At 52.8% G+C, this 27,470-nt stretch overlaps 1 protein-coding gene across 1 annotated transcript in view; it reads right to left on the bottom strand.

The window, feature by feature from the left end:
- The window catches only part of FBN3 (fibrillin 3), a 269,159-nt gene that overhangs the window by 88,339 nt on the left and 153,350 nt on the right, over nucleotides 1-27,470 (bottom strand). Inside the window, exons 9-15 of the mRNA XM_077841944.1 lie at nucleotides 14,822-14,974; nucleotides 13,887-14,084; nucleotides 11,875-12,018; nucleotides 10,904-11,023; nucleotides 8,664-8,789; nucleotides 6,142-6,264; nucleotides 4,884-5,159 (exon numbers count right to left, since the gene is read on the bottom strand). Coding sequence (XP_077698070.1) covers nucleotides 4,884-5,159; nucleotides 6,142-6,264; nucleotides 8,664-8,789; nucleotides 10,904-11,023; nucleotides 11,875-12,018; nucleotides 13,887-14,084; nucleotides 14,822-14,974 — 1,140 coding nt within the window. The remainder of the gene's footprint in view (nucleotides 1-4,883; nucleotides 5,160-6,141; nucleotides 6,265-8,663; nucleotides 8,790-10,903; nucleotides 11,024-11,874; nucleotides 12,019-13,886; nucleotides 14,085-14,821; nucleotides 14,975-27,470) is intronic.

The following is a 27,470-nucleotide window of genomic DNA, read 5'->3' on the forward strand; positions in this document are numbered from 1 at the left end:
GGATGGTAAATAACGATGAAAACACGGCTGTCCTACTGAGCTATCTGGATCACGCGGTAAGCTGGGCCCATTGAAATGAAATGTAGTTGAACACAAACAAGTGCAAGGTCAGACATCTAGGAACAAGGAATGCAGGTCACACCCACAGAATGAGAGACTCTGTCCTGCTTAGCAGGGACTCTGAACAGGTGTTAGGGACTAGAGTGGACAAGCAGCTCGACACGAGCTCCTAGTGTGATGCTGTGGCAAAAATGGCTGATGTGATCCCTGGATGTATAAAGAAGAGAGTGGTGAGTAGGAGCAGGGAGGTGATTTTACCTCAGTATATGGCATTGGTGAGACAATACTGGACACTGCGTCCAGTTCTGGAATCCACATTTCTACAAGGATGTTGCAAAATTGCAGAAGGTTCAGAAAAGCGCCACAAAATGATTTGAGGGCTAGAGAGAATGCCTGACCGTGGGAGATTTAAAGAGCTTGATCTGTTTAGCTGATCAGAAAGAAGATTGAGAGGTCACCCAATTACGGTGCCTAAACACCATCCCAGGGAGAAATGCTGGGTTCTAAGGAACTGCTTAGTCTAGCTGCGAAAGGCAGAACAAGAACCAATGCCTGGAAACTGAAGCCAGACAAATTCAGAATAGAAATTGGGCCCATTTTAACAGTGAGGGTGATTAACCAAGGGAAGTGGTGGATTCTCCACCTCTTGATGTCTTCAGATCAAAGCTGGGGGCCTTTCTGGAAGGTCTGCTTAGCCAAACCCAAGTTATTGGGCTCACTACAGGAGTAACTGGGTGAAATGGCCTGTGCTATGTAGGAGGGCAGCCTAGATGATCTAATGGTCCCTTCTGGCCTTCAACTCTATGAACCTATGGAACTGTGAGACCTCAGAGTGGTAGTAAGGCTGCACCGTCAAGCCAGGAAATGACAAAGGGAGGGTTTCTTGGGTGTTCACATACCTACACTGCACGTCTGCTCTCTTTAAACAACAGTCACCCAGGAAAGTTCAGTGTTATCAAAGGAAACAGAGTCGAGACTATTTCGTACGTGCAACATGGCTGAGGAAACACTGGAGCTTCTGAGATCCAAATGTGGCCAAATGCTGTTTGGAGTTGCCTGCCCTGGGAGTGTGACTGGCCAGCTGTGACATCACACTCGGGAGAGTTTGGGCATTTCATTTCCCTGGCCCTTTATGTAAAGAAAGAAAAGATGAAGAAATGAGGTAAAAGCAACCCAGAGTCCCCAGCATGCTGCCTAACCAGCACCGACGGGCCTCTTGGCAGTCAGGAGGAATCACTTCTAGTACCCAGGCCCACGGTTATGTGGGACTCTAGCCTGCAAGCACCTGTACACGCAGTCCCTGCTGACAGCACAGGCAGCCCCAGTGACTTGCATGAATGCTTGGGACCTGCTCCTGCAGTCCCTTATGCACATGCACATCTTTGCTTATGTGAGAAAAGTTCCCCATGTGCTGACTGCTTGCAGGATCGGGCCCCTGAAGGCTTAAGAGCTGTTGTTTACTGTGCAGGCTTCACACAGTACTTTCATGTGCTCATCACTTTGTTAGCACAAACCCAGGTTTTCAAGCCTAATGAAGCCCAGGGAGGAATAATATCCCGCCCCCCCCCGCCCGTCCCCCCAGGCATGAACCTGAGCATTCCAGCCATTTCCAGATATCTGCATGAACAAAACACACCAGTGCACGTATTAGTCATTTCACTCTGAATAACTCAAAAATGGCTGAGTGCAATTGGGTCAAACTTTTCCAGACACACAAAACCCCTCACCTTTGGGCAGAGAGCCAGCATGGGAAACGTCCCGCCAAAAGGAGCCCGTAACTTATGAGCCTGTGCAGCACTTTTGCAACTTTTATGTCAGCAGCTGTTAGCAGCAACGACTAGAATTAGATGTAAAAATGGCCTAGCACAGTGCTCCCCCCACCACTTCCGAGAGCAATGCACATCTCAATGGTGAGACGGCCCCTAAGCACCTCACGTAGCACCGGTGAGGCTAAGGAAGAAAGGAGAGCAGCAGAATATGGAACCTGGACTTCAGAAAAGCAGACTTTGACTCCCTCCGGGAACTGATGGGCAGGATCCCCTGGGAGAATAACATGAGGGGGAAAGGAGTCCAGGAGAGCGGGCTGTATTTTAAAGAATCCTTATTGAGGTTACAGGGACAAACCATCCCGATGTGTAGAAAGAATAGAAAATATGGCAGGCGACCAGCTTGGCTTCACAGTGAAATCCTTGCTGATCTTAAACACAAAAAAGAAGCTTACAAGAAGTGGAAGACTGGACAAATGACCAGGGAAGAGTATAAAAATATTGCTCACGCATGCAGGAGTGAAATCAGGAAGGCCACTTCACACTTGGAGTTGCAGCTAGCAAGAGATGTTAAGAGTAACAAGAAGGGTTTCTTCAGGTATGTTCGCAACAAGAAGAAAGTCAAGGAAAGTGTAAGCCCCTCGTTGAATGAGGGAGGTAGCCTAGTGACAGAGGATGTGGAAAAAGCGAATGTACTCAATGCTTTTTTTGCCTCTGCCTTCAAGAACAAGGTCAGCTCCCAGACTGCTGCACTGGGCAGCACAGCATGGGGAGGAGGTGACCAGCCCTCTGTGGAGAAAGAAGTGGTTCGGGACTATTCAGAAAAGCTGGACGAGCACAAGTCCATGGGGCCGGATGCGCTGCATCTGAGAGTGCTAAAGGAGTTGGCGGATGTGATTGCAGAGCCACTGGCCATTTGAAAACTTCTGGCGATCGGGGGAAGTCCCGGACGACTGGAAAAAGGCTAATGTAGTGCCCATCTTTAAAAAGGGAAGAAGGAGGATCCTGGGAACTACAGGCCAGTCAGCCACACCTCAGTCCCTGGAAAAATCATGGAGCAGGTCCTCAAGGAATCAATTGTGAAGCACTTAGAGGAGAGGAAAGTGATCAGGAACAGTCAGCATGGATTCACCAAGGGCAAGTCATGCCTGACTAATCTAATTACCTTCTATGACAAGATAACTGGCTCTGTGGATGAGGGGAAAGCGGTGGATGTATTGTTCCTTGACTTTAGCAAAGCTTTTGACACAGTCTCCCACAGCATTCTTGCCAACAAGTTAAAGAAGTATGGGCTGGATGAATGGACTATACAGTGGATAGAAAGCTGGCTAGATTGTCGGGTTCAGTGGGTAGTGATCAATGGCTCCATGTCTAGTTGGCAGCCGGTATCAAGTGGAGTGCCCCATGGGTCGGTCCTGGGGCCGGTTTTGTTCAATATCATCATTAATGATCTGGAGGATGGCATGGATTGCCCCCTCAGCAAGTTTGCAGATGACACTAAACTGGGAGGAGAGGTAGATACGCTGGAGGGTAGGGATAGGATACAGAGGGACCTAGAAAAATGAGAGGATTGGGCCAAAAGAAATCTGATGAGGTTCAAGAAGGACAAGTGCAGAGTCCTGCACTTAGGACGGAAGAATCCCATGCACCACTACAGACTAGGGACCGAATGGCTCGGCAGCAGTTCTGCAGAAAAGGACCTAGGGGTTACAGTGGACGAGAAGCTGGATATGAGTCAACAGTGTGCCCTTGTTGCCAAGAAGACCAATGGCATTTTGGGATGTATAAGTAGGGGCATTGCCAGCAGATCAAGGGACGTGATCGTTCCCCTCTATTCGACATTGGTGAGGCCTCATCTGGACTACTGTGTCCAGTTTTGGGCCCCACACTACAAGAAGGATGTGGAAAAATTGGAAAGAGTCCAGCAGAGGGCAACAAAAATGATTAGGGGACTGGAACACATGACTCATGAGGAGAGGCTGAGGGAACTGGGAATGAGAAGAGAAGAATGAGGGGGGATTTGATAGCTGCTTTCAACTACCTGAAAGGGGGTTCCAAAGATGGTGGATCTAGACTGTTCTCAGTGGTAGCAGATGACAGAACGAGGAGTAATGGTCTCAAGTTGCAGTGGGGGAGGTTTAGGTTGGATATTAGGAAAAACTTTCTCACTAGGAGGGTGGTGAAACACTGGAATGGGTTACCTAGGGAGGTGGTGGAATCTCCATCCTTGGAGGTTTTTAAGGCCCAGCTTGACAAAGCCCTGGCTGGGATGATTTAGTTGGGGATTGGTCCCGCTTTGAGCAGGGGGTGGGACTAGATACCTCCTGAGGTCCCTTCCAACCCTGAGATTCTCGGATTCTCTGATAACAGTCCTGTGGCAAGTGCAGCAACCGCCTCCACGCAAGGGACACTGGGGAGTCACAGGCGTTTTAGCTTTTTCCTATAGGATTTGGCAGCTGGAAGCAGAGGAACCAGCACCGTATTGGGCAGCTGGCCAGCCGTGGATCAGCAGCCACAGGCGCCAGCTCCGTGCGTGCTCTGGGGCTGGAGCACCCACAGGAAAAAATAGTGGGTGCTCAGCAGGGGGGCTGGAACAGTTTGTACAGTCGGGGGCTAAGAGCTTTTGATCCAGACTCTAAACCCTGTATGTGATGGAACCGCTTCAAGCCAGGGGTGCAGCAGCCCCCCCGCAGAACGCCTAGCCACAGCTCGGGGAGGGGCTGGGGGAGGAGAAGGAGCTTTGGGGAGGGGATGGAGCAGGGGTGGGAAGAGGCAGGGCACAGGTGGGGCCTTGGGGGAGGAAGTGGTGTGGGAGCAGGGCTTCAGGGCAGAGCGCCCCGGGGGAAAGGTTAAACTCAGGGCCTGTACGAGCAGCATGGGCTCTAGAGAGCCCCGTTTGGGAAGCACTGTGTAGCTAGCCCATGATGCAGAGCATCCGTGGCAATTCCAGGACACTTGTGATGCTTGTGCTGGATGGGCTGGTCCACCCCAGAGGGATCCTGCAGCTCTGAGCACGTTCCCCTTGGATTTCCACAAACACACAGCCGTGGCGCTCACCCGAGTTTTTGGCCGGGCAGGGCTGGCAGGGCTCTCCAAAGCCATGGTCAGGGTTAGCACAGCAGCATTCGGACTTGGTGACTGCTCCTGGGAAGGGGCGAGCACAGGTGCCCTTCTTAATGCCTCCATAGCAGGTGCTGCGCATGTGGGTGTCCACGCACACCCGCCCGTCCACACCGATAGCCAGGCCGCCCAGGCACTCGCAGCGAAAGGAGCCCTCCGTGTTAATGCACCAGCCGTTCATGCAGATGCCAGGAGTCTCGCACTCGTCAATGTCTAAGAAGGAAGCACACAGTGGCTGTTACCTGCTGACTGGCGGCAGGACAGGCAGGGAAGGGGTTCAGTCTCCAACAGGGAGACTCTCAGGGGCTCCGTAGCTTAGGGAAGGGCCCCCAGCAGGCATGGCTGCAGCACTCAATGTAGTTTGCCCTTGGCTCGCCCTGGCTGGCTGGGGCTAGCAGGGTGCCCAGTTCTCTAGCTCCCTCCAACTGCTCAGCATGAGGCTCCTTCACTTCAACCAATTACTGGGTGAAACCGGAGTGTTGCCTTCTCCCCCGGCATCCTCCAGCCCTCTGAGAGCAGCCTCCCCCATCCCCAGGGCACCCTCCAGCCCTCTGAGAGCAGCCCCCTCCACCCCATGCACCCTCCAGCCCTCTGAGAGCAGGCTTGCTCCCCCACCACGGCACCCTCCAGTCCTCTGAGAGCAGCCTCCCCCATCCCATGGCATCCTCCAGCCCTCTGAGAGCAGCCTCCCCCATCCCATGGCACCCTCCAGCCCTCTGAGAGCAGGCTTGCTCCCCGACCATGGCACCCTCCAGTCCTCTGAGAGGCAGCCTCCCCCATCCCATGGCACCCTCCAGCCCTCTGAGAGCAGGCTTGCTCCCCGACCATGGCACCCTCCAGCCCTCTGAGAGCAGCCTCCCCCATCCCATGGCACCCTCCAGCCCTCTGAGAGCAGGCTTGCTCCCCGACCATGGCACCCTCCAGCCCTCTGAGAGCAGCCTCCCCCATCCCACGGCACCCTCCAGCCCTCTGAGAGCAGGCCCACTCCCTCCCCCCAAGCAGACTGGCACTCCTGGCTCTGCTGCTTAGCCTGGTGGGAGAGCAGAAAATTCAGCCAGTACCACAGGTATGTGGAGCCACATGCCTGGCCCTCCACTCCCCCCGCTGCCCCCCTTCACTCCCGCTGCACAGACACCCAGAGACACCCGGCGCACACCAGGACCGGGGGAGGGACCGACCCCTGCAGTCTACGCACCGACACAGTAGCGCCCATTGGGAGCCAGCACAAAGCCGGGTTTACAGATGCATTTGAAGCTGCCGTCTTCATTAATACACATCCCATTGAGGCACATGTTGGTCGTGGCGCATTCATCGTGGTCTGGGGGACGACAAAAAGCATGAGCAGAGCCTGCAAGGTGCAGCAGGGCTTCTGGGCTTGGCTCCTTCTGTTCCCTGCCCGGCCCTGCGCGCGCCAATCGCGGTTTGCCCCAGCACTACGGATGGGTTCAGAGCAGCCCTGGGCCTGCGCGGCCCCCAGGCTGGACAGTGAGAACGTCTGCCAGTGCAGTGCCAGGCAGAGCCACGGTCCCCCTGGCACACGATCACTTCGCAACGCGTGCTGCCATCTCCTGGCCCCCGAGCTGGGCCCCCCCAGGGACCTCCGTAAGCAGAGCGCTCCGGGCCGGGGCTCCGCACATGCCAACAGCGAGAGAAAGCCCCTTCGAATCCCACTGCAGAGCCAGGTGCTGCCTCTCTGAACCGCATCTGCAGGGGTGGGGCTGGAGGGAGGATTTGTGCTGCCACTGGGGAAGGGGCAGCAAGAGCCCCGGTGGCTTTGTGCAGTGACAGAAGAGGGGCAGCACAATGCAGTGCATGCTGAGCCAGCAGCACCCAAGGGAGAGGGGCCACGCACGGAGCCAGCAGCACCCAAGGGACGGGGCTACCGGCTGAGCCAGCAGCACCCAAGGGAGAGGGGCCACCCACGGAGCCAGCAGCACCCAAGGGACGGGGCTACCGGCTGAGCCAGCAGCACCCAAGGGAGAGGGGCCACCCACGGAGCCAGCAGCACCCAAGGGACGGGGCTACCAGCTGAGCCAACAGCACCCAAGGGAGAGGGGCCACCCACGGAGCCAGCAGCACCCAAGGGACGGGGCTACCAGCTGAGCCAACAGCACCCAAGGGAGAGGGGCCACCCACTGAGCCAGCAGCACCTTACACAAAGGACTATTCGTACGCAAACCATGGGAAGGTTTGGTTCTTTGCTAACAACTAAATGAAACCAGGGGCTGGGACACCCTCTGAGCACCCATCACCATAGTAGGCTATCACAATGGTCCAGGCACTGGCCCTCCCAGCTGCCTGGGGAGCAGGGCAGTGCTATTCTCCCCAGGGTGTGTGTGGGGGGGCACTGAGGCCCACAGAAGCTGAGCAACTGGCCCAACACAGCAGGTCTGTGGGCAAGGAGTGACTTGAACCCATTACTCCCGCATCCTAGGGCAGGGCCCTGCCCATTGGGCTGCCCTTTCTTTTAAGGAGGGGAATGGGAGCTTCGGAGGCATAGGGTGGATTTTTCTGAGGCACAATGTGACCCTCCCTGTTCTGGAGGAACCCTGTGGGAAAAGCAAGATTTCGCTGGCTCCCCTTGGCAAGTGGGGCCTGAGTCTGGCAGCAAAGCAAGGACTGCAGGAAATTGGGAAAGGAAGGTTTCCACCCCCTTCCCTCAGCCACAGAGTCATCCCCCCAGCCCTTGCCAGGCATGGCGTTTATTCTGCTCTTTGTTTAGCTGCCGGGGGGCTGGAGGCAGATGAGCCTTTTGGCCCCTAGAGCGGTGGGGGCAGTTGGGGAAGGCAGGATAAACAGGTGAGTTGGATATTTCTACCACAAGAAAATCTTTAGCAATGGTGATGTTTAGCTGATCCTTGTTGGGCTTCAGCGCTAACCCCTCCGAGATGAAAATCCAGCTATCACACCTCATGTCCACCTACCGCCGCAGGCTGCCTCAGGCCGACAGCACTGCCTCTGCTTTCATTCCCTTCACGTATTAAGGGTTAATACACAACCGGAAGGGTTTGAAGCCATTTCTTTAAGGAAAGTTTAAAATTTCTTGCGGATTCCTCCTCTGTGGGACCCAAAGGCCGGGTACCAAGGGCAAGCTGCAGGAGCTAATGATGGGGCTGTGTACAAATCATGCCCCACAGCAAGGAGGCCAGGTCTGGCTAGTCCTGGATGGGCCTGCAAAGCCTTTCCCAGACACTGAGATCCTTAAGAAAATGTCCAGCTGCTGCAGGAATCAGCCCTGGTGACACTTGGGCACCCTGGCAGTAGAGCCAGAGCTGACTTCTGCTCTCTCCTCTTGCATGGGGCGCAGTGCGGCTGCCAGTGCAGGCTCGCAAAGGTGATGTAAATCTCCCACTAACGATCCCATGGCATGATTCACAAGCCCTGGGAGCCCTTGCAAGATCCCTCACTCTCCCTACTTACATGCAGGGAGCAGTTTCTACCAGGTCACTGACTCTTCCCCCTGCCTTCAATGGTTGGGAGATGCTGCTAAACTGCATTCACCCCAGAGGTGGCTGGGTGAGAGCTGAACTCTGTAAAGCCCCTGGGGTCTGGCTCTTCTGGATGAATCTGCTATATATGCGCACGGGATTACTGCTGCTAATGGGTCCAGTTCTGCCCTCCTTCCCTCCCTGCTGGAGTCCGTGGTGTGTGCGTGAGAACAGGAACTGGCCCCATCCAAGGCCTGCAGCTGATCTCATGCTGAAGGAAGCTGCTCACCGACACAGTTCTTGCCATCGGGGGTGATTTCGAAGCCTGCGTTGCAGATGCACTGGAAGCTGCCGTCGGTGTTAACGCACCGGCCGTTCCTGCACATGACGCCATTCATGATGCACTCGTCAATATCTGGCAGGGAAACAAACACAGCCAGGTAGCAGCAGACACATGAGCTGCTTGAGCCTCGTAACCCCAGCAATGACTCCCTCTCCATCCAGCTGGAGTCAAGGCCACATAGCCATGGCTGGCTCCTAGGCGAACCCATTCCCAAGGAAGGGCAGGATCCTGCTCTCAGATCCGTGCAGTAGGTCCCGACTCTGACAGCCCATACTTCCCCCCTGTGCAAGGTGCATCTCCCTGGGGGAGACTTGCTCTGTGCTCCTGGCCCCCTGCAAAAGCCTCTGCCAGCCCCTCTGCCCTCAGCTGCTCGATACAGCCCACGTATGGGCTTGATCTGTAGCTCACTGACACCTCTCTTCCGACTGCGACGGGCTTTGGATCCAGCCCTTCGTCCCATCAGAGAACCCCCTTCCCCAGCCTCGGCCTCCTTCCCTCCCCAGTTACTCTGCTCTGCCTGACCAGGGCTTCAGCCTCCGCGCAGTGAGCAGCACTCGCTGTGGCAGAGCTCGCCTGCTAAATCCAGGGCTGTGAGTTCAATCCTTGAGGGGGCTGTTTAGGGATCTGGGGCAAAAATTGGGGATCGGTCCTGCTGTGAGCAGGGGGTTGGACTAGATGACCTCCTGAGGTCCCTTCCAGCCCTGATGTTCTATGATTCTATGACGCTGAGTGAGGAGAGTCTGCTAAGCCTGTGACTAGGCCCCAAACTGGCAGGAAGTGACCCATGGGGTAACCGAGTGCTTAGTAGCTGGGCTGGACATTCCAAGACGCCTGAGACTCTGGGTGGGGACCCACTGGAGTAGGTGGGCCTCGGTCCCCCCACCTTGCCCCCCTCTCCTTTGCAGTGATCAGCTCTGAGGCAGCAATCAGAGCATGAGGAGATGATTGAGGTTGCAGCTGGGGCCCCCTCTGGGACCACTTGACCAGCAGAACCTTGAGGCCATGAGCTGCCCACTAGGCCAGCTGGTCACCAGCCCTTCCCACTGTAAGGGGGGGATAGGAACCAGGGGAGGAGCTAGAGCGGGGGACAGCGGGTGAGGAGAGAAGCAGCGATGGGAGAAATATGAGCAGAAGCTGGGGAGGGGGTCAGGATAGGAGCAGCAGGGGACATAGAAGCAGGCAGGGAATGGGGCAGGAGCTGAGCGGGGGGGATAGGAGCAGAAGGAGACAAGGGGAGGCTGCGGGGACAGGGACAGAAGGGTCAATTACAGTATCCTCCCCCCAGAACTTGGACTGGAACCCAAGAGTCCTCTATGTTCCCCTGCTGTCAGCAAGAAGCTGTAAAATCCACTGGTAGAGTCTGTGTCCCATCACCCCCAGGGCTGGCCTAGGACAACCTCCCCTGGCTACTGGGTCCTCTTAGCTCAAGCGGCAGAGGTCTGTGAGGTGGCTCGAACAGTCCCCAACCTGCCAGTGACCCACCTGGGTGGCAGTCTGATACCGCAGGATGGAATTGCTGGGTTTCACTTTGCTTTTTAAAAGCCTAGGAAATTACCTACAAAACACTACCAGGGTTCCACACCCAGCACTCAAAAGTTAGGAACTGCCAGACTCGCCCTTGCCCCTTGTGTGTGTGCATTTCGGTGCAGTCTTTAATTGCATGACCTGCATGACATGATTGCCACTGGGCCCCGCCTCGGTCTTCTCAGGTAGTTTTTCGGGGGATATAATGCCACGTGGGCATTGCTTATTCCTGTGTACGAAAGGGAACAAGCTGAACTGGCATAAGGCCCCTTCATAGAGATATAACTGTGCCCACAGCTGGGGTTGTACAGATTTAACTAGTTTGGTAAAAATCTCCCTCCGTAATTAAAGGAATTAAACTGGAACAGACCCTCTGTGAAAGCCCGTCTTTGTCAAAGCAAAGTGCGTGGTACTGGCCCATGGCTCGCATCTTGCTTGGCCCGCATCACCCTCAGCACCTCTGGGCACACCAGCAAAAGCATCTGCTGCCCTGCAGCGAGCAGCTGATTGCTGAGAGGGCACTGGTGCCAGCAGCTCTCCCTTCACTCTACGGCCCGCAGGGCACTGCTTCTGGGAGCTCGGGGCTCCACTCTGCACTCTGTTTTTGAGCCCGTCCTCCTGACCCGCTGGGGCGTCTTGTGCTAGCCCTGAGACGGACGTACCGACACAGGCCTGCTTGGTGGGGGTGCTCTGGAAGCCCTCATGGCACTTGCAGTGGTAGGAACCAGGTGTGTTCACACAGTCGCCGTGCACGCAGGGGCTGCTGGAACATTCGTCCACATCTGAAAGGAAAAGGGCATGAAGCTGGCAGCCCCCAACCCCTGGGAAGGCAGTGCCAGAGCCCGGTGCTGCTTGGCAGCCCTTCCCCAGGGTCCCATGGGGCCGCCTAGCTAAACCCCAGCTCAGGAATAGGAATGTTGTTAGGTCAGCAAGGGCCCGATCCTACCAGGTGCTGATCCGCATTTCCTCAGGATCAGCACCACCCTGCCAGGCCAGCGTGAAGGGGCCAGGGAGGTGCAGCAGGTCACACGCACTGCTCTACGGAGACCTGAGTAGAGGAGCCACCTCCGGCCTGTCGTTGCAGAAGCCAGTGAAGCCTGGGGGGTCAGAAAGGCCTCGGTGCCCCGGGCACAGGGGTGGCTGGGCACTATGAGGAGGACTTTGCGGGGCTGCAGCCCAGAGTCGGAAGACCCCAGGGCCCCTCATCCCAGGTGCTGTCTTTGTTGGGGGGGTGGTGTGTGGACAGAGAACAGGTATTTTAGGGCCCTGCCATATTCAGCAACAGGGAACTAAATTGATGGCAACTCTTCCGCCTACCCATGATCAGACTGCAACAGAGGAGGGGGAGTGGCTGCCCCCAGTGTCCCTCGTGGTGCCAGGTACAGCCCCCATGCCACTGCCTCACCCCGCCCAGCGCCGCAGTGCCACGAGAGTGCTGCTCTGCGCTGCTTAATCCCACTAGCTGGGAGCAACCCCAGGCCCCAGGACTATTCCATGAAGCTCAGGCTGGGGGTGGGAGGCAGCTGCAAGCACCCCCGAGGCTTCCAGGGCACCAAGGAGGAGCAGCTGTCTGCGGCAGAGCAGGAGTGGGGCCGGCTGTGCAGCTGGTGCCTGGCCCAGGGGATTCTCTCACCAATGCACTCGCCACGCACGTCCTGCTTGTATCCCATGTTGCATTCGCAGCGGTAGCTGGAGGGGGTGGGGATGCAGCGCCCGTTCAGACACAGGTTGGTGAAGTGCTTGCAGATGTCGATGGTCTGATTTAAGGTGGCAGTCCCTGGAAACCCCAGAGAGAAGAGAGCCTGGAATGGCAGCCTTGAGCGCCCTGCTCCGTTCCCCACACCCGAGAAGCCCGCCGTCTGAGAGAGGGGAGAACACCCCCAGAGGGCACACCTCCCGAAAGGCGTGCTGTTGCATGGGCCTCCCAGCATCACCTGCAACACACCGCGCCTCCCCCACCAGGGACTGCGGGCAGGCCCATCCCCTTCTCCAAGGCACTGGCATGGGCAGGGGCACTGTACTCCCAGGGCAGGCCAGCCCAATGAGCTCACTCCAACGTTAGGCCAAGGAGCCAGCACTGGCTTGTCTGCACGGACTCGGCTAAGGAGCTGTAGGAGGATGGAACGGGCTGCAAAGCTGGTTCTAGGGGACCTTGCTGGTCCTGGGCCTTCCCCACCCAACTCTGGAAATCTGGCCAGGCCCCAGCTCTAGTCTTCAGACACTAGCTGTTGCAGGGCCTCGCCCAGGCCCATGTGGTCACTACACCAGCAGCCTGGCCAAGCTGTGAGCCTGGCGTAGCAGGGGCTGCTGCAGCTCAGAACTGAAGGGCAGCAGCAAAGGGGCTCTGGCTCCTCATTTCCCAGAGTGCTCTTGTGATCTTTCACCCAAAAGTGCTGGGGACTGGGGGCAACATCCTGAATGGAGGGGCCAGGAATTAAACAGGCAGGATAACTTTGTGACCAAGACCAATGTTAGCCAATCCAGGTCACGCTCAGGGGGTCTGCACAGCAGCTGGGCATGGGAAATCTCAGGACAGGTAGACCCACCTGCTGGAGTTAGTGCCTGGGACGATCAGCATGGCTGCTGCAGCGCTGGCCGCCCAAGTACAATCCCGCCTGCACCCCCGTGCTGAGACTCACACCTCCCCGCTGCAGTGAAGATGTGCCATGAGTACATCCCAACTCCCAGCAAGAGAAGAAGCTGGATTGCTGCTCCCCTCCTCTAGGGTAGGAACAGCCCACTCAGCTGTGGCCCCTGCTCAGTGTGGAGCAGGAGGGCATGGGGGCGCCCCTACAGGAGCCTGTCCAGACTAATGACAAAGGCCCAAAGCAGCAGCTTTCAGAGTTATGATGAACAGGCAGCTCCCCGGCTCAGAGCTTGCGTTTCAGGCACCTGCAGACTCAAGCAAATGTCAATTGCCTCATTAGCTACCCTTGGGTCACACTTTTCTTTGCAATGACAAGGGCTAGACACTGAGGTGCCTATCTGATCCCATGACTCCGATCACCACACACAGCGCAGCAAAGCCCCTCTTGGAGCTGGGAAACCAAACAGAGGGGTGCAGGGCTGCCCCTGCAAGGGGTGACCACCTTTGCTGGCAGCGGAGACCCAACCCCTACCAGCAGGCTCCCAGCCAAGTGTCAGAGCAGACTGTAAGTGACTGGCCCAAGGGCACACAGCACATCAGTGGCAGGGCTGGGATCAGAATCCATGACATCCTGACTCCCCTCCTGATGCTCACTCCAGCAGCCAGCACCCCACACCCTGCCTGGGCCCTCTGGCTGGTGGAGCTGGGCTCTGCCATGCCATGAGAGGGAGGGGAAGGGGCCGCTGAAGCTCTTTTCCAGTTCTGTAACTAGAAAGACATTTTTGCTGGACGGCAGCCTGCCTCTTTGGGACTCGGAGCCAACCGGAGCTCCTTGCTGTGCCAGGAGATGCCGTGTGATCTGTGTGCTGGGCCCAGCATTCTGCACAGCTTTAGTGTCACATCCCATCAGTCCAGCCATGTCAAAAGAACCCCAGCGTCTGGTAACAGCGCTGTTCCCAGCGCGTCTGCAGCTCAGGCAGGCACACCAGGTATGCACACAGCCAGGAAGAGACGCAGCCAAGATGGTCCAGTGCTAGCAGAAAGGAGATTTAATTTACCAATGCTCGAACTTCCAGGGCCCATCCCAGGAAGCCCCGGGATCCCGCCTTGGCCATTTGCCCCATTTGGTCCAATGCCTCCAGGTCCGCTGATTCCAGGCCCGACACCATTTGGCCCAAACCCAGGAATCCCAGGGAAGCTCCCAGAAAAGCCCGGCACGGCCGGGAGCCCTTCAATGCAGAGCCTGCGGTACTCATCTGAAACGAAACAGTCGCCCGAGCATCACTCCAACACCGCGGGCCGAGTGTCCCTGCCCGTCTCATGTGGGAGGCAGAGGTAACACTGGCATGAAAGCAACAGTGGCTGGGGCAGGGAAAGCAGGGGCTTGGGGGAGGGTGGGCTGGGAGAGAGCTTTACTCTCCTTCATCAATGAAGCCCAGGTGAGGTGGGTCTTGTGGTCGCATTTGGCCAGTAGCTCCCACATTGCAGCAATAGGAAGAGCTGTCTGCTCTGTGCAGCAGGCATGGGGCTACCCAGGAGGGGCGGGGGGGGGGTCATTTTGCTGCTGCTATTGGTTTTCCAGTGACAGCCCCTGTAAGGAGCTTGGCCCTGCTTTCCGGAGGGGCAGATGTAGGCCCAAGAAGGGGAAGCGCAGTCATGCAGCAAGGCAGAGCTGGAAACAAATTCCAGAGACCCGATTCCCAGCCCTCTGCTGCAGCCCTTCGCTCCTTCTGATCTCTTCCCAAGCCCAGGGAGCCAGGGCAAGGCTGGGGTAGGCTGGGGAGGTTACTGCCCTTGCTGGACCCCTTCTGCTGTTCTTTTCCAAAGGGGGAACGGGCTGGGGGCCCTTACCCCTGAATTCCCTGGCTTTGTGCAATCCAATGCGACCCTCACCGACCTTTCCTCCCAGAAACACTCGCAAGCACAGCTCACGGATGTTAAGAACAGGTCGCACTCAGTGGGGCACTAGTGGCTTTCCCATTGTGTTGCCTACCGGATCCCCTGACGGGGCACATTTCAGGGGTCTGCCCGATCGCCCAGCAGCGCCCGGAGTCACAGCAGCACTGCATCTTGGTGTACTGGCCCGGGAGCTCCCCAGCGCAGCGCCCGCCGATCAGCGCCGAGAAACATGTGCCAATCCGCTGGTCTGCAACAATGAGAAGCAAGAGGAGCCACAAGTGAATGGGGGGTGGCCTGAGAAGGGAGGGGACCCTCACCCAGCCCATCAAAATCAACCTCTCCGAGGGAGACAGGAGATCTGTGCAGCAAGAGAGACATATTTCTGGGGCCCACTTCCTCAGGGCTGGATTCTTCTGGCTCCTGAGAACAGCAGCATTTCCCAGTGCCTCCTTCCAGAGCATTTCCAGTTGGAAAGGCCCAATCTTGCTGTGACATTATCTGAATAGAGTATGATCAATCAAACCATTGTTGCTACCACTGTTATATAATTGCAACGAATCTTATACAAAGTGTGACGCATGGCTAGAAAGGGTTAAGCAGCTTGCAGGCTAAATGACCCAGAGCCAACCTTTAGAGACACTAGAAAAGTATGCAAATGGTCATTATGGCCATTCCATGGTAGATAGGCTAGAACCTTTGAAATGCAAACCTGTATTGTTAGAAGTTAGAGGTGATACTAATTATATGTGTGTACTTGTGTCTTGTTAGAGGATAACAATGTAGTCAAACAGTCCCTGTCTATGCTGTATTCTGTTAATTTAGAGATCAAAAGGAAATATTTACATTTAAATGAACTATAAACATGGGATATGGCTGTATTCATCTCCTTTGAAATGTTTAGCAAATCACCTGAGAATGGTGGGAAACATGCAATTGCCTTATGTTAATCTGTGTAGCTAATTACCGGCGATGCTTAGGAAATAGGTCTACTTCAAAGTCTCCATGATTGTCTATTATTTCCCTAAAGCCTCCAACCTGTCAAGAAAAGGCCTGGAACTCTATCAAAACCTCTTGGGTCCTGATCCTTTTTATCTCAAATCTGCTTGATGCTTCATGCAGGGGAAGCTTAAGTGATAAGGCTGAGATCTCCAGTTCTAACTGGATCCCCTGAATTTGGACATTGGACTATAACTTATGGACTAATTCTGAAAGAACTCTTTGCAACTACAAAGCTCACTATCTCTACTATGACAGGTTTAAGAGAAGCAGCTGTGTTAGTCTGTATTCGCAAAAAGAAAAGGAGGACTTGTGGCACCTTAGAGACTAACCAATTTATTTGAGCATAAGCTTCCGTGAGCTACAGCTCACTTCATCGGATGCATTATGCAGGGCACTGAATTTAGCCGTATGGAGTGGAAATCTATTAACTTCATGAAAAACTCATAGGAATGCATCCAATGAAGTGAGCTGTATCTCACGAAAGCTTGTGCTCAAATAAATTGGTTAGTCTCTAAGGTGCCACAAGTCCTCCTTTTCTTTTTATCTCTATTATGAATCTGATCTCAGAACTGTACTCATATCTGTATGTATACTGATCTTTTAACCAATACTCTCTCTCTCTTCTTTTTAAATAAATTTTAGTTTAGTTAACAAGAACTGGCTGTAAGCATGTTTTGGGTAAGAACTGAAATATTCATTAGCCTGGGAGGTAATGTGTCCAATCCTTTGTGATTGGTAGAACTTTCTTATATGGTGAACAAGATCTACAGTAATCCTCATCATATGTGACTTGGGTGTCTGGGTGGAGGATTGCTTTAAGGGAACTGTGTTGTTGGCTTCTGGGCAACCAGTAAGGTATTTGTGACAGACCCAGAGCAGTGGGGTACAGGAGTCTGGTCGAAGGCAAATATACTGGCCACTGGATGAACAGGTTTCTGTTCCCTGAGTGACCAGAGCAGGGGCTGCCCTAGAGAAATCAGGAACCTGCTAGAACCAATTAAGACAGGCAAGCTTATTAAGACACCTGGAGCCAATTAAGAACTTACTAGAATCAATTATGGCAGGCAGGCGAATCAGGACACCTGATTTAAAAAGGACCTCCCATCAGTGAGTGGGGGGGTGCACAAGGAGCAGGGAGTGACAAGGTGTACAGCTGGAGGACTAAAGAGTACAAGTGTGATCAGGCTTCAGGAGGAAGATCCTGCAGTGAGGATAAAGAAGGTGCTGGGGGAAGACCATGGGGAAGTAGCCCAGGGAGTTGTAGCTGTCACGCAGCTGATACAGGGGATATTGTAGACCGTTGCAATCCACAGGGCCCTGGGCTGGAAGCTGGTGTAGAGGGTGGGTCTGGGTTCCACGCATCCCCCACAACCCCTGATCGGACACAGGAGGGGTTGACCTGGTCTGTGAGAAACACCAAAAGGGAAGGTCTAATTTGGAAAGGGATCTGGCCTGTCCCCGACCCACTAGGTGGGACACTGAGACTGGGGGGATTGTTCTCCATTTCCCCCATGCTGGCCAGTGATGAGGTTAGCTGAGTGAACGGCAGGTTTGAGCCTCTAGCAGAAGCGGCCAAACTGAGGGCTGCTGTGAACCTCTGAGGTGAGCAAATCTGCCAAAAAGCGCAGGATCCCCCAGGGCAGAGGAGGAACTTTGTCACATATTATAGAAGCTGTTTTGTGCTGGTTTGGTAAATCTAAGTATTGGAATATCCACCAGCTTTGGGGATTGTCTGCCCGGTTCTTTGCAGTTCACCCTGAGTGACCTCGACACGGCCCCCTGGGACTCCGGTCACACTCGGCTAATCCAACATCAGGCTCCTCAAGATCGTACATGTCGTGATCTGCAGCGCAAGGCGATGGAAGTGGTGACTGCTCACCTCCTCTGCCCTCCAAGCCCATAGCAGTAAGCAGGGCCTAAGTTCTATGAGAATGAGGAGTCTGGCTGGAGGGAGATTGAGGCGCTAGAGTACATGGGAAGAGAAGTGGGTGAGCCTGGCCCCTTGCTGGTGTCCCTTCCTGTGTCACGGCCTTCCAAACACACAAGCTAGACTCAGGGCAGGTTTCTTGACGCTGCCATTTGGAGTTCATGAGAGTATTTGCAGGTAACACTCACCGTCACAATCGCCCACTCCAAAGACTAAATCTGACCCGGACTCATTCCACGGCTTTCCCAGCCAGAGTTTATGCACAAATGCCAGCTCCAGGGGGAGGTCTGGCTAATACACCCGTAAAACACACTCGGCATTAGCGGCTGAGTTTGGGGGAGGACAAAGGGGCCCCAACGTGGGTTCGATGGACACTTACTCCACAGCAAGAGGAGGTGGCATTCATTAACCCTTCCATGACTGAACAGTATCTCTCCATCCCTTCTTCAGGAATGGGCAGGCCATTTTCAACAATGCTTGAGGCTGGTGAAGAGACCCTCTCTTTGCCTCAGTTTCCCCTCCTGCCCTTGTGTGTTTTGACTGTGAGCTCTATGGGGCATGGACGGTCTCTCTCTGTGTCTGAGCAGCACCCATCTTATGGAGCCCTGACCTTAGCTGGCACCTATGGGCCATACTCGTAATAATACCTTCCACAGCAGCTGGCTTCACCGCCCAGGTTCAGGGCCATGTTCTGGGCCTCTGCAGGGGTTTGGGAGATTTGATTTTTCACACCTGCCTGAAGTTCCTTATTTCAGGCTGGGGTGGACAGGCCCCAAAGCTGGCGATTCTTGCCATACTCGAGCCCCCCAGAAGCAGGGATCAGGCGGCCAAAGGCCCCACCAGGGTCCCAGTCTAGTCCCTACATCACAGATATTCTGAGAAGCTTCCCAGGGAGGCCGGCCAATCACTGTGCCTGGTGCCTCTGCTGGGAGCCCCGTCTGCCTGCTCTTTCCACTGCCAGCCCACCGTGCCCCGGTTGCCTGCAGCAGCCTGCACGGGCTCTCCAAGGCCTTACCTCCCCACACCACCCCAAGGTCCAACCTCCCATTCTGGCATCTCTGGAATCCCAGATTTGCCCCTACCTGTCGTACCACATCACCGCCTGCTCCGTCCACGCATCAACAGACCCGCCAGCTGGTGCACGTGAACCATCTGATCCTGGGGCAGGTGTGGGGCAAACCCGGACCCTGGTGTAAGCTGAAGCAGCCTCAGGGCATCTCTAACTTATGCCAGCTCAAGTAGTTCCACGGGGCCGGTTTTGCTGGCTGGGGGACTGGCAGAGCATGCTGCACTCCAGCTCTGCCCTCACATGTCCCCGCAGTGGGGAGAAGGCAGGAGAGACTCACACTGGGGGGATCCTCAAGTGCCCCTCTAGGGCAGCCATGAGCTGCTCTGTCAGTGGTCTCACTGGGGCTGAGGACCTGGCCATATGTGCCTGCGGAGACAAGCCTCATCCTGACGATTATGAACAATACAAGTCAGACGAATGCTATCACACAGGAGCATGTGCAGCTCAGACTGTGGTACAGCTACTCCTGGCCCCGCTGAATCCTGGGGGGCATGTTGCAATTGCTGGACCTACAAAGTTACCCTCAGCTCAACTGCAACCTGTGTGAGCTCAGACTTGGTAAACAGAACCCGGGAGAACAAAGTTACCGAGGCCACGTCTGACCGTACACAAATTCCCTGGTGGACATAAAGGGGGTAAAAGATGCCACCTGCTCACCCTCCTTCGTGAGGGTCTTAAAAAGAGACTTGGAAAAGAAAAATATTCTCCCCGCTCATCCCGCGACCGACCCACACTGCAGCTCATCTCGGCTCCTCTCCACCGCCAGTGGGCAGGAGCAGGCCAGGTGAAGGACTTTCCTCCTGAGAGCGGGCTGGCCGGCCTGCCCTTGTTTAAGGAACCTGGTTTGTTACTTGTGAGTTTAGAAAATCATCACATCACCCTGATGTCCAGTCCTCAGCCCACTGGCGGGGATACCTAATTTCCCACACCACAGAGGCAGGTAAGAGCCTGCCCTGTTTTCCCTGCCCTTGTGTTGTCTTCTGCCCTCCCTCGTCTCCTATCCTTTCCCTCATTCTCTCCACTTTTCATCGGCTCCTGAAATCAGCCATACTGCATTTGTCCACCCCTGCCTTGTCTAAGGAGAATGAACCCAACCAGATGACACTCCTGCCCAGAGCGTGCTCCAGGGTCCAAACAGCAGGTGCCATGCTTGGCCTGCTAGCCAAAGCCAGAGAACCTATTTGTGGCGAGCCAGCCAGCCAGTATTGCAAAGCTGTATTTCCCCCACCTTTTCCATCGTCTCTCTTCTCCACCTGGCCTCCATCTGTCTGTTAGAAACAGGAGAAGTGAATACCCTTCACACATCAGGATCGGAAGTAAAGTTAACCCTTCCCTATTCTTTTCATCAAAGAAATGTTGTTCTGAAAATAAGAGTGATATTTTGCCTAAAAAAGGAGAGAGATTTGAAAGGCTTTGATTGTTTGTTTTGCACAATCTCTCAGTTTCGGTATCAATGCTTGTTTTAATTTCTTTTTCTTTCTTGTGTCTGATCAATAAACTTTCAGTTCTAGAATGAAAGATTTTGGGTTTGCCAAGTAACTGAGCAAACTATGGTCTCTGTAGATCCGCCCCCGCCCTTCCCCCCCAAACCTGTCACTCTGTAATGTGGGACAGTGAAGGAGTTTATAAACACCTTTAACGCCTTAGGCCTTTGAGATCAATATTATACAACAGGCATCTCTGAGCAGCTGTCTAGGCGGGAATCACCAGAGCAGCCAAACATCTATGGAAGAGTCCATCAGGCTTGTGACCAGGTCTTTCCCCAGCGTAGATGTACAGTGTTGGCTTTGCCCGTCTTACTCGGTACCTACTGCCAGCAACTTTCCATACAAGCATTACACAAATCAGGTGCAGGAGATGGAACCAAAATGCAAGTTCACCTGCTATCCCGCAGCTTCTCTCTGCTCTGCCCTGGTTCAGAGCTGCCCCAGCACTCTCCGAACAGTCAGACATGCTCCTCGAAGCTCGTGTCAGTGGCCATGTGCCCTGCCCTGCATGCTGACTCACAGTGCCAACTCACACTGAGCAAGGCAGCCTCACCAGCTTCCAGCTCATAATACATCAGAGCACACAAGACACTCCTATCATACGGCAAAAATTCGTCCCTCAGATACACCTAGGCAACTTGCCTTGCAGGGCTGGCACCTTTGGGCACTCCTTGCAGGCCCGGCCAGGCACAGTCATAAGATTTTCACTCACTTTTCTGATTTGACAGGAAAGAGGTGCTGGCAGCAGATACCAGCCATGGCAAGCCAGATGTTCAGCTCCCACAAGTCTCTGTCTCGTGTCCCAGCAATAACGTCAGCTGGGGGTGGGCTCCAACTTGCTGTTCTGCTTGGACTGTCCCCGATCTCTGTGGATGGAGCTGATCAATCCAAAAGCTTCTTCGTGGTGCAGTGTGGATGCAGTTGGGTGCTGCATTCTTCTGTACTTCCATGTGAACCTGTGTGCTGCGGAGCTCTGCTCCACTGAGCGACTGCTGGGGTGCTCCCTACAGGAACGTGTATTTCAGTAGAGGAAGACGTGTGGCGGTCGATATGCGAAACTCATGAAGTCCTTGGGGATGAAAATGTGCACAGCAGATCTCGCTGTCCCTCCCCTGCTGGGTACCTGGGCACTCCTGTAGCTGGAGACGTCGCTGGCAATTAGCGGAGGATGTGTCCACACTGCAGCTGCCAGGTGTGGTCGCATCTCATGCGTGCCCAAGCTAACTCTGATGGAGCCGCTGCCAGGCAGTGACGCTCTGTCAGCACAGGTTTCAGTGTGCCCTACTTGCCCTAGGACCTGCCCTGCGTGATAGTGATGACATCACAACACTACTGCAAATGGCGGTGACGTCATACTGGGCTGGTTCCTGCCCCATCATAATCCACAGGGGTTTTGCCATTGGCTGTACAGACGCTGTGTGGTGAAGTGCTGCCAGAGGCTCACAAGACCCAGAAACACTTTCCAGTTCTATGAGCCTTGCAAAAGCCGCGACAGTCGGGCCTGGGCCTGGGGTGCGGGGCTGGGTGGCTGGTAGCCCAGGGCTTGGGATGGGGGTCAGTGCTGCACCTGCCCAGATTGGCCTGGGCTGAGAAAGTGTCCTCTAAGGAACAGTTCAACTCTTCAGCTAATTCAGCTCTGTTCCCCGGTTTATGAAGCAAACTAATGAGGGGGAATCCCGTCGGATCGGGTTTTAGGAGTTTACAGCTACCTGTGCCAGCAAGTTGACATTCCCCTGAAATTTAATTGGAATTAATTGCACTGGGGCATTTGATCTTTGTTTCTATGTAAATTTCATCTCTAATCCCAGCTCTGAGACTTGCAGAGAACAGTGACCCCTTTTTAAAGTCAAAGGGATTAAGCTAACTGGGCCTTTTATCAGACACTTTCTTTTAACCATTTCATTGCACTGGCCCCAGAATGAATCACTTCTTGTGGATGGGGCATTTCCTCTGGCACAGGAGACCGCAGATTGAGATAAAGGGAGAGCAGTTTTCAGACTAAGGGCTTGGGGAAAGCCTACAGGTGCAGAGTAGCACGCGGTTCGGACAGAGACATCCCTTGGGGAGGATCTATTAATAGAGATTCTCTATGTCCTAGTAAGGAGGAGAGGATGGAAGACGATAAAATATGGGTAGGATCTGATGAGAAATAGACAAATAAAAAAAAGTCCCATTCAATTACATCATGTAATGGCAGACAGCTAAAAAGTGACAATCATTTAAAGTGTTTATATACAAATGCTAGAAGTCTAAATAATAAGATGGGTGAACTAGAGTGCCTCCTATTAAATGAGGATATTGATATAATAGGCATCACAGAAACTTGGTGGAATGAGGATAATCAATGGGGCACAGTAATACCAGGATACAAAATATATTGGAAGGACAGAACAGACCATGCTGGTGGGGGAGTGGCACTATATGTGAAAAAAAGCGTCAAATCAAATGAAGTAAAAATCTTAAATGAACTAAACTGTACCACAGAATCTCTCTGGAGAAAAATTCCCTGCTTGAATAATAAGAATATAGCAATAGGGATATACTACCAACCACCTGACCAGGATGGTGATAGTGACTGTGAAATGCTCAGGGAAGCTATAAAAATAATAAAATAATAATGGGGGATTTCAACTATCCTCATATTGACTGTTTACATGTCACCGCAGGACGGGATGCAGAGATAAAGTTTCTTGACACCTTAAATGACTGCTTCTTGGAGCAGCTAGTCCTGGAACTCACAAGAGGAGAGGCAATTCTTGATTTAGTCCTAAGTGGAGCACAGGATCTGGTCCAAGAGGTGAATCTAGCTGGACCGTTTGTTAATAGTGACCATAATATAATTAAATTTAACATCCCTGTGGCAGGGAAAACACCACAGCAACCCAGCATGGTAGCATTTAATTTCAGAAAGGAGAGCTACACAAAAATGAGGAAGTTAGTTAAACAGAAATTAAAAGGTACAGCACCAAATGTGAAATCCCTGCAAGCTGCATGGAAAGTTTTTAAAGACACAATAACAGAGACTCAACTCAAATGTATACTCCAAATTAAAAAACATAGTAAGAGAGCAAAAAAAGTGCCACTATGGCTAACCAACAAAGTAAAAGAACCAGTGAGAGGCAAAAAGGCATCCTTTAAAAAGTGGAAGTTAAATCCTAGTGAGGAAAATAGAAAGGAGCAAGCAAAGTGTAAAAATATAATTAGGAAGGCCAAAAAAGAATTTGAAGAACAGCTAGCCAAAGACTCAAAAAGTAATAGCAAAAAAAAAATTTTTTTAAGTACATCAGAAGGGGCCACTGGACGATCAAGATGCTAAAGGAGCACTCAAGGACAATAAGGCCATTGTGAACAAACTAAATTAATTCTTTGCATTGGTCTTTCTGGCTGAGGATATGGGGGTGATTCCCAAACCTGAGCCATTCTTTTTAGGTGACAAATCTGAGGAACTGTCCCAGATCGACGTGTCATTAGAGGAGTTTTGGGGACAAACTGATAAACTAAAAAGTAATAAGTCACCAGGACCAGACCATATTCACCCAAGAGTTCTGAAGAAACTCAAATGTGAAATTGCAGAAATGCTAACTGTAGTTTGTAATCTAACATTTAAATCAGCTTCTGCACCAAATGACTGGAGGATAGCTAATGTGACACCAATTTTTAAAAAGGGCTCCAGAGGTGATCCCGGCAACTACAGGCCAGTAAGCCTGACTTCAGTACTGGGAAAATTGGTTGAAACTATAGTAAAGGACAGAATTATTAGGCACATAGATTAACATAATTTGTCGAGGAAGAGTTAACTTGGTTTTTGTAATGGCAAATCATGTCTCACCAATTCACTAGAATTCTCTGAGGGGGTTAATGATCATGTGGACGAGGGGGATCCAGTGGATATAGTGTACTTAGATTTTCAGAAAGCCTTTGACAAAGTCCCTCACCAAAGGCTCTTAAGCAAAGTAAGCTGTCATGGGATAAGAGGGAAGGTCCTCTCATGGATCAGCAACTGGTTAAAAGAAAGGAAACAAAGGGTAGGAATAAATGGTCAGTTTTCAGAATGGAGAGAGGTAAATAGTGGTGTCCCTCAGGTGTCTGTACTGGACCCTGTCCTATTTAACATGTTCATAAATGATCTGGAAAAAGGGGTAAACAGTGAGGTGGCAAAATTTGCAGATGATATAAAACTACTCAAGATAGTTAAGTCCGAGGCAGACTGCAAAGTGCTACAAAGGGATCTCACAAAATGGGGTCACTGGGCAACAAAATGGCAGATGAAATTCAATGCTGATAAATGCAAGGTAATGCATACTGGAAAACATAATCTCAACTAGACATATAAAATGATGGGGTCTAAATTAGCTGTTACCACTCAAGAAAGATCTTGGAGTCATTGTGGATAGTTCTCTGAAAACATCCACTCGATGTGCAGTGGTAGTTAAAAAGCAAATAGAATGTTGGGAATTGTTAAGAAAGGGATAGATAATAAGAGAAAATATTATATTGCCTCTGTATAAATCCATGGTACGCCCACATCTTGAATACTGTGTGCAGATGTGGTCGCCCCACCTCAAAAAAGAAATATTGAAATTGGAAAAGGTTCAGAAAAGAGCAACAAAAATGATTAGGGGTATGGAGCAGCTTCTGTATGAAGAGAAATTAATAAGATTGGGACTTTTCAGTTTATAAAAGAGACAACTAAGGGGGGATATGACAGAGGTCTAAAATATTGTGACTGGTGTGGAGAAAGTAAATAAGGAAGTGTTATTTCCTCCTTCTCATAACACAAGAATCAGGGGTCATCAAATGAAATTAATAGGCTACAAGTTTAAAACAAACAAACAAAAGGAAATATTTTTTCACACAACGCACAGTCAGCCTTTGGAACTCTTTGCCAGAGGATGTTGTGAAGGCCAGGATCATAACAGGGTTAAAAAAAGAACTAGATACGTTCATGGAGGATAGGTCCAGCAATGGCTATTACCCAGGACTGGCAGAGACGGTGTCTCTAGCCTCTGTTTGCCAGAAGCTGGGAAAGGGAGACAGGGACGGATCACTTGAGAGAATGGAAAATCAGCAGGCAACATAGGGGACTGGGAGCCAGGAGTTGCTGGTGACACTGATTCACCCACACAGGGCTTGCACTGGTGTAATACCATGTGCATGCAGACAGGTGCTGAGGCTCTGGTCAGGGCAGGTAATGATTGGTGTGTCTTTACCTACCTGGCTGGATTGAGTGGTAAATGTTCACCCAGCATTTGGGAGGTAAGGATCGTTATTAAACAGCTGTCTCTCGTTCTGCCTGTGGGCAAGGCTCCTCTGTTTTGACCCAGACTAGGCCAGGCTCAGGGGAGTGCTGGGAAAGGCTGCAAGTGTCACCATTCCTCACACTCCAGCCCCGGAAAAAGTTAACTACGGGAAGGGCCCTGGGGTGGCCCAGCGCTCTCTTTTACAACTTACCTAGATCTGTAGGGATGGTGCCTCTGAATGACTGCTGCACCCAAACGCATTGCCAGGAGATCATGCTGTGTTTGGGGAGGACACTCCCCCCTCCTGGCCCCCACCCCACTCGTCTGTGGGATTCTCCCCGTCGGCACAGCTGCCCTGCACCATGACAGCTGGTCAGTAGGCTGCAGCTGGCGTTCATCCCTGCAGGCCAGGCGAGGTTGTATGGCAGTGACAGCTGCGCTGGGGCACAGAGCACCATGCGTCCGTGCAGTGCCGGGAGCGACACAGCCCCGAGGAGCGTGGAGGCACTTGGTGCAGTAAACTCAGATGCCTTTGCTCAGCTCCGGAAGCGGCTGTGGCACGTAAAACTATCTCTGAGAAACGAATGCAATCCCTACTTGGCCTGTCTTACTCACAGACACACGGCTGATCCCTGGCCTCTTGGCAGGACCACCCGCAGTTCAGGAGCCACAAGACCACGGCCTGTGTGGTGTTATTCCGCCTGAGTTACACAGCCATTAATTTGACAGGTTTGCATGGTAATCTCACTCCAGCAAGTAATATTGAAGGCAAAAAGAAGTCCTAAAATAGCACATAGGCTCAGACAAAGCAGGATGAGAGAGACAGAGTTGAACCTGTTTCCTTAACTTTAGCAGCACCCCAGTTTGGGGAGGGGTGATGGAACGGTTGTGGTTGTTTGGAAAATACTAGCAGGAAGGCTCCCAGGGAATTTGAGATTTCTTGAGTGCAAGGTGGGAATGGAAGTGCATTGACACCTACAGCATATTGCTCAGAGTCATGGCAATCTGGCAAGGGACTGCACGTGTCTGGGGTTTGCTTTTCTTTATTGCACTGCTGCTCAAACCACAGAACTGCTCAGATGTCAACATTTCCTGCGCAGGTGGCAAAACAAAGCCAAGAGCCTGTCCTGGGGAGCAGCACAGCTGGGCAGGAAACAGTTTTCCCAGCCCATGAAACATTAAGATTTCAAACATTTTCCCATTCTGCACTGGGACAAAGCTGAGACCTTGCACAGCTTTTCGCAAGAGAGCGAGAGACACCCCGGAATAGCTAGGGCACTCACCAGGAAGGAGGAGCCCTCCAGGTTCACGCCCCTGCTCCAGATCAGTCAGACAGAGACTTAAAGCTCATCTCCTAAATGCCTGATGGGTGCACCAAGCACCACACTCTTAGCTCTGCTAAGGTAGTGTAAGCAGAGTCAGGATGAGCTCCACCCTGACATCTGGTGGTGAGGTGTGGCAAGTTGTGGAAAAGAACTTCAGGGTCTGATCTCATTTGCATAGGCACACCCACCCTGCCTAGAATGAGGCCATAGCTGCCCAAATGGTCACTTTGGCTGTTGTGGGATCCCCAGTGTCTCTGTTATTGGGGCAGGAAGAATAAATTGTTATTACCCTGATTATGGGAACTGTGCTTGGAACTGTATTTGGACTTTTGTTATGATGGAGGGACTCACCACCAACTAAGTAGCACTTGCTAGGCAAGGGACATGGGTTCCAAAACTCTGTGAATTGAGAGAGGTTTGGGATAGGTATTAGTACCTGGTGGTATGGGCCCCTTTGTGTGGGTCTCAAATACCAATTGTACCTCTGTCTCTCTCCACTGTGGAATGTCAGAGCTAATTTTGGGTCTATTAAGAGTCTTGCTACAGGTACTGTGCTGAATTCACTTTGGTCTTATGGTGCACCAGCATTAAGACTCCCACTACTATGAGCTGGAATCACTGAGCGCTGTGTCAAGTAGTGGGGAGCCAGAAGATCTAGAGTGCAGTGGTGCTGTTTGTGGATAGGCTGGTGGAGCG

The sequence above is a fragment of the Eretmochelys imbricata genome, chromosome 25 (genome assembly GCF_965152235.1).
Source record: "Eretmochelys imbricata isolate rEreImb1 chromosome 25, rEreImb1.hap1, whole genome shotgun sequence".
Lineage (NCBI taxonomy): Eukaryota > Metazoa > Chordata > Testudines > Cheloniidae > Eretmochelys > Eretmochelys imbricata.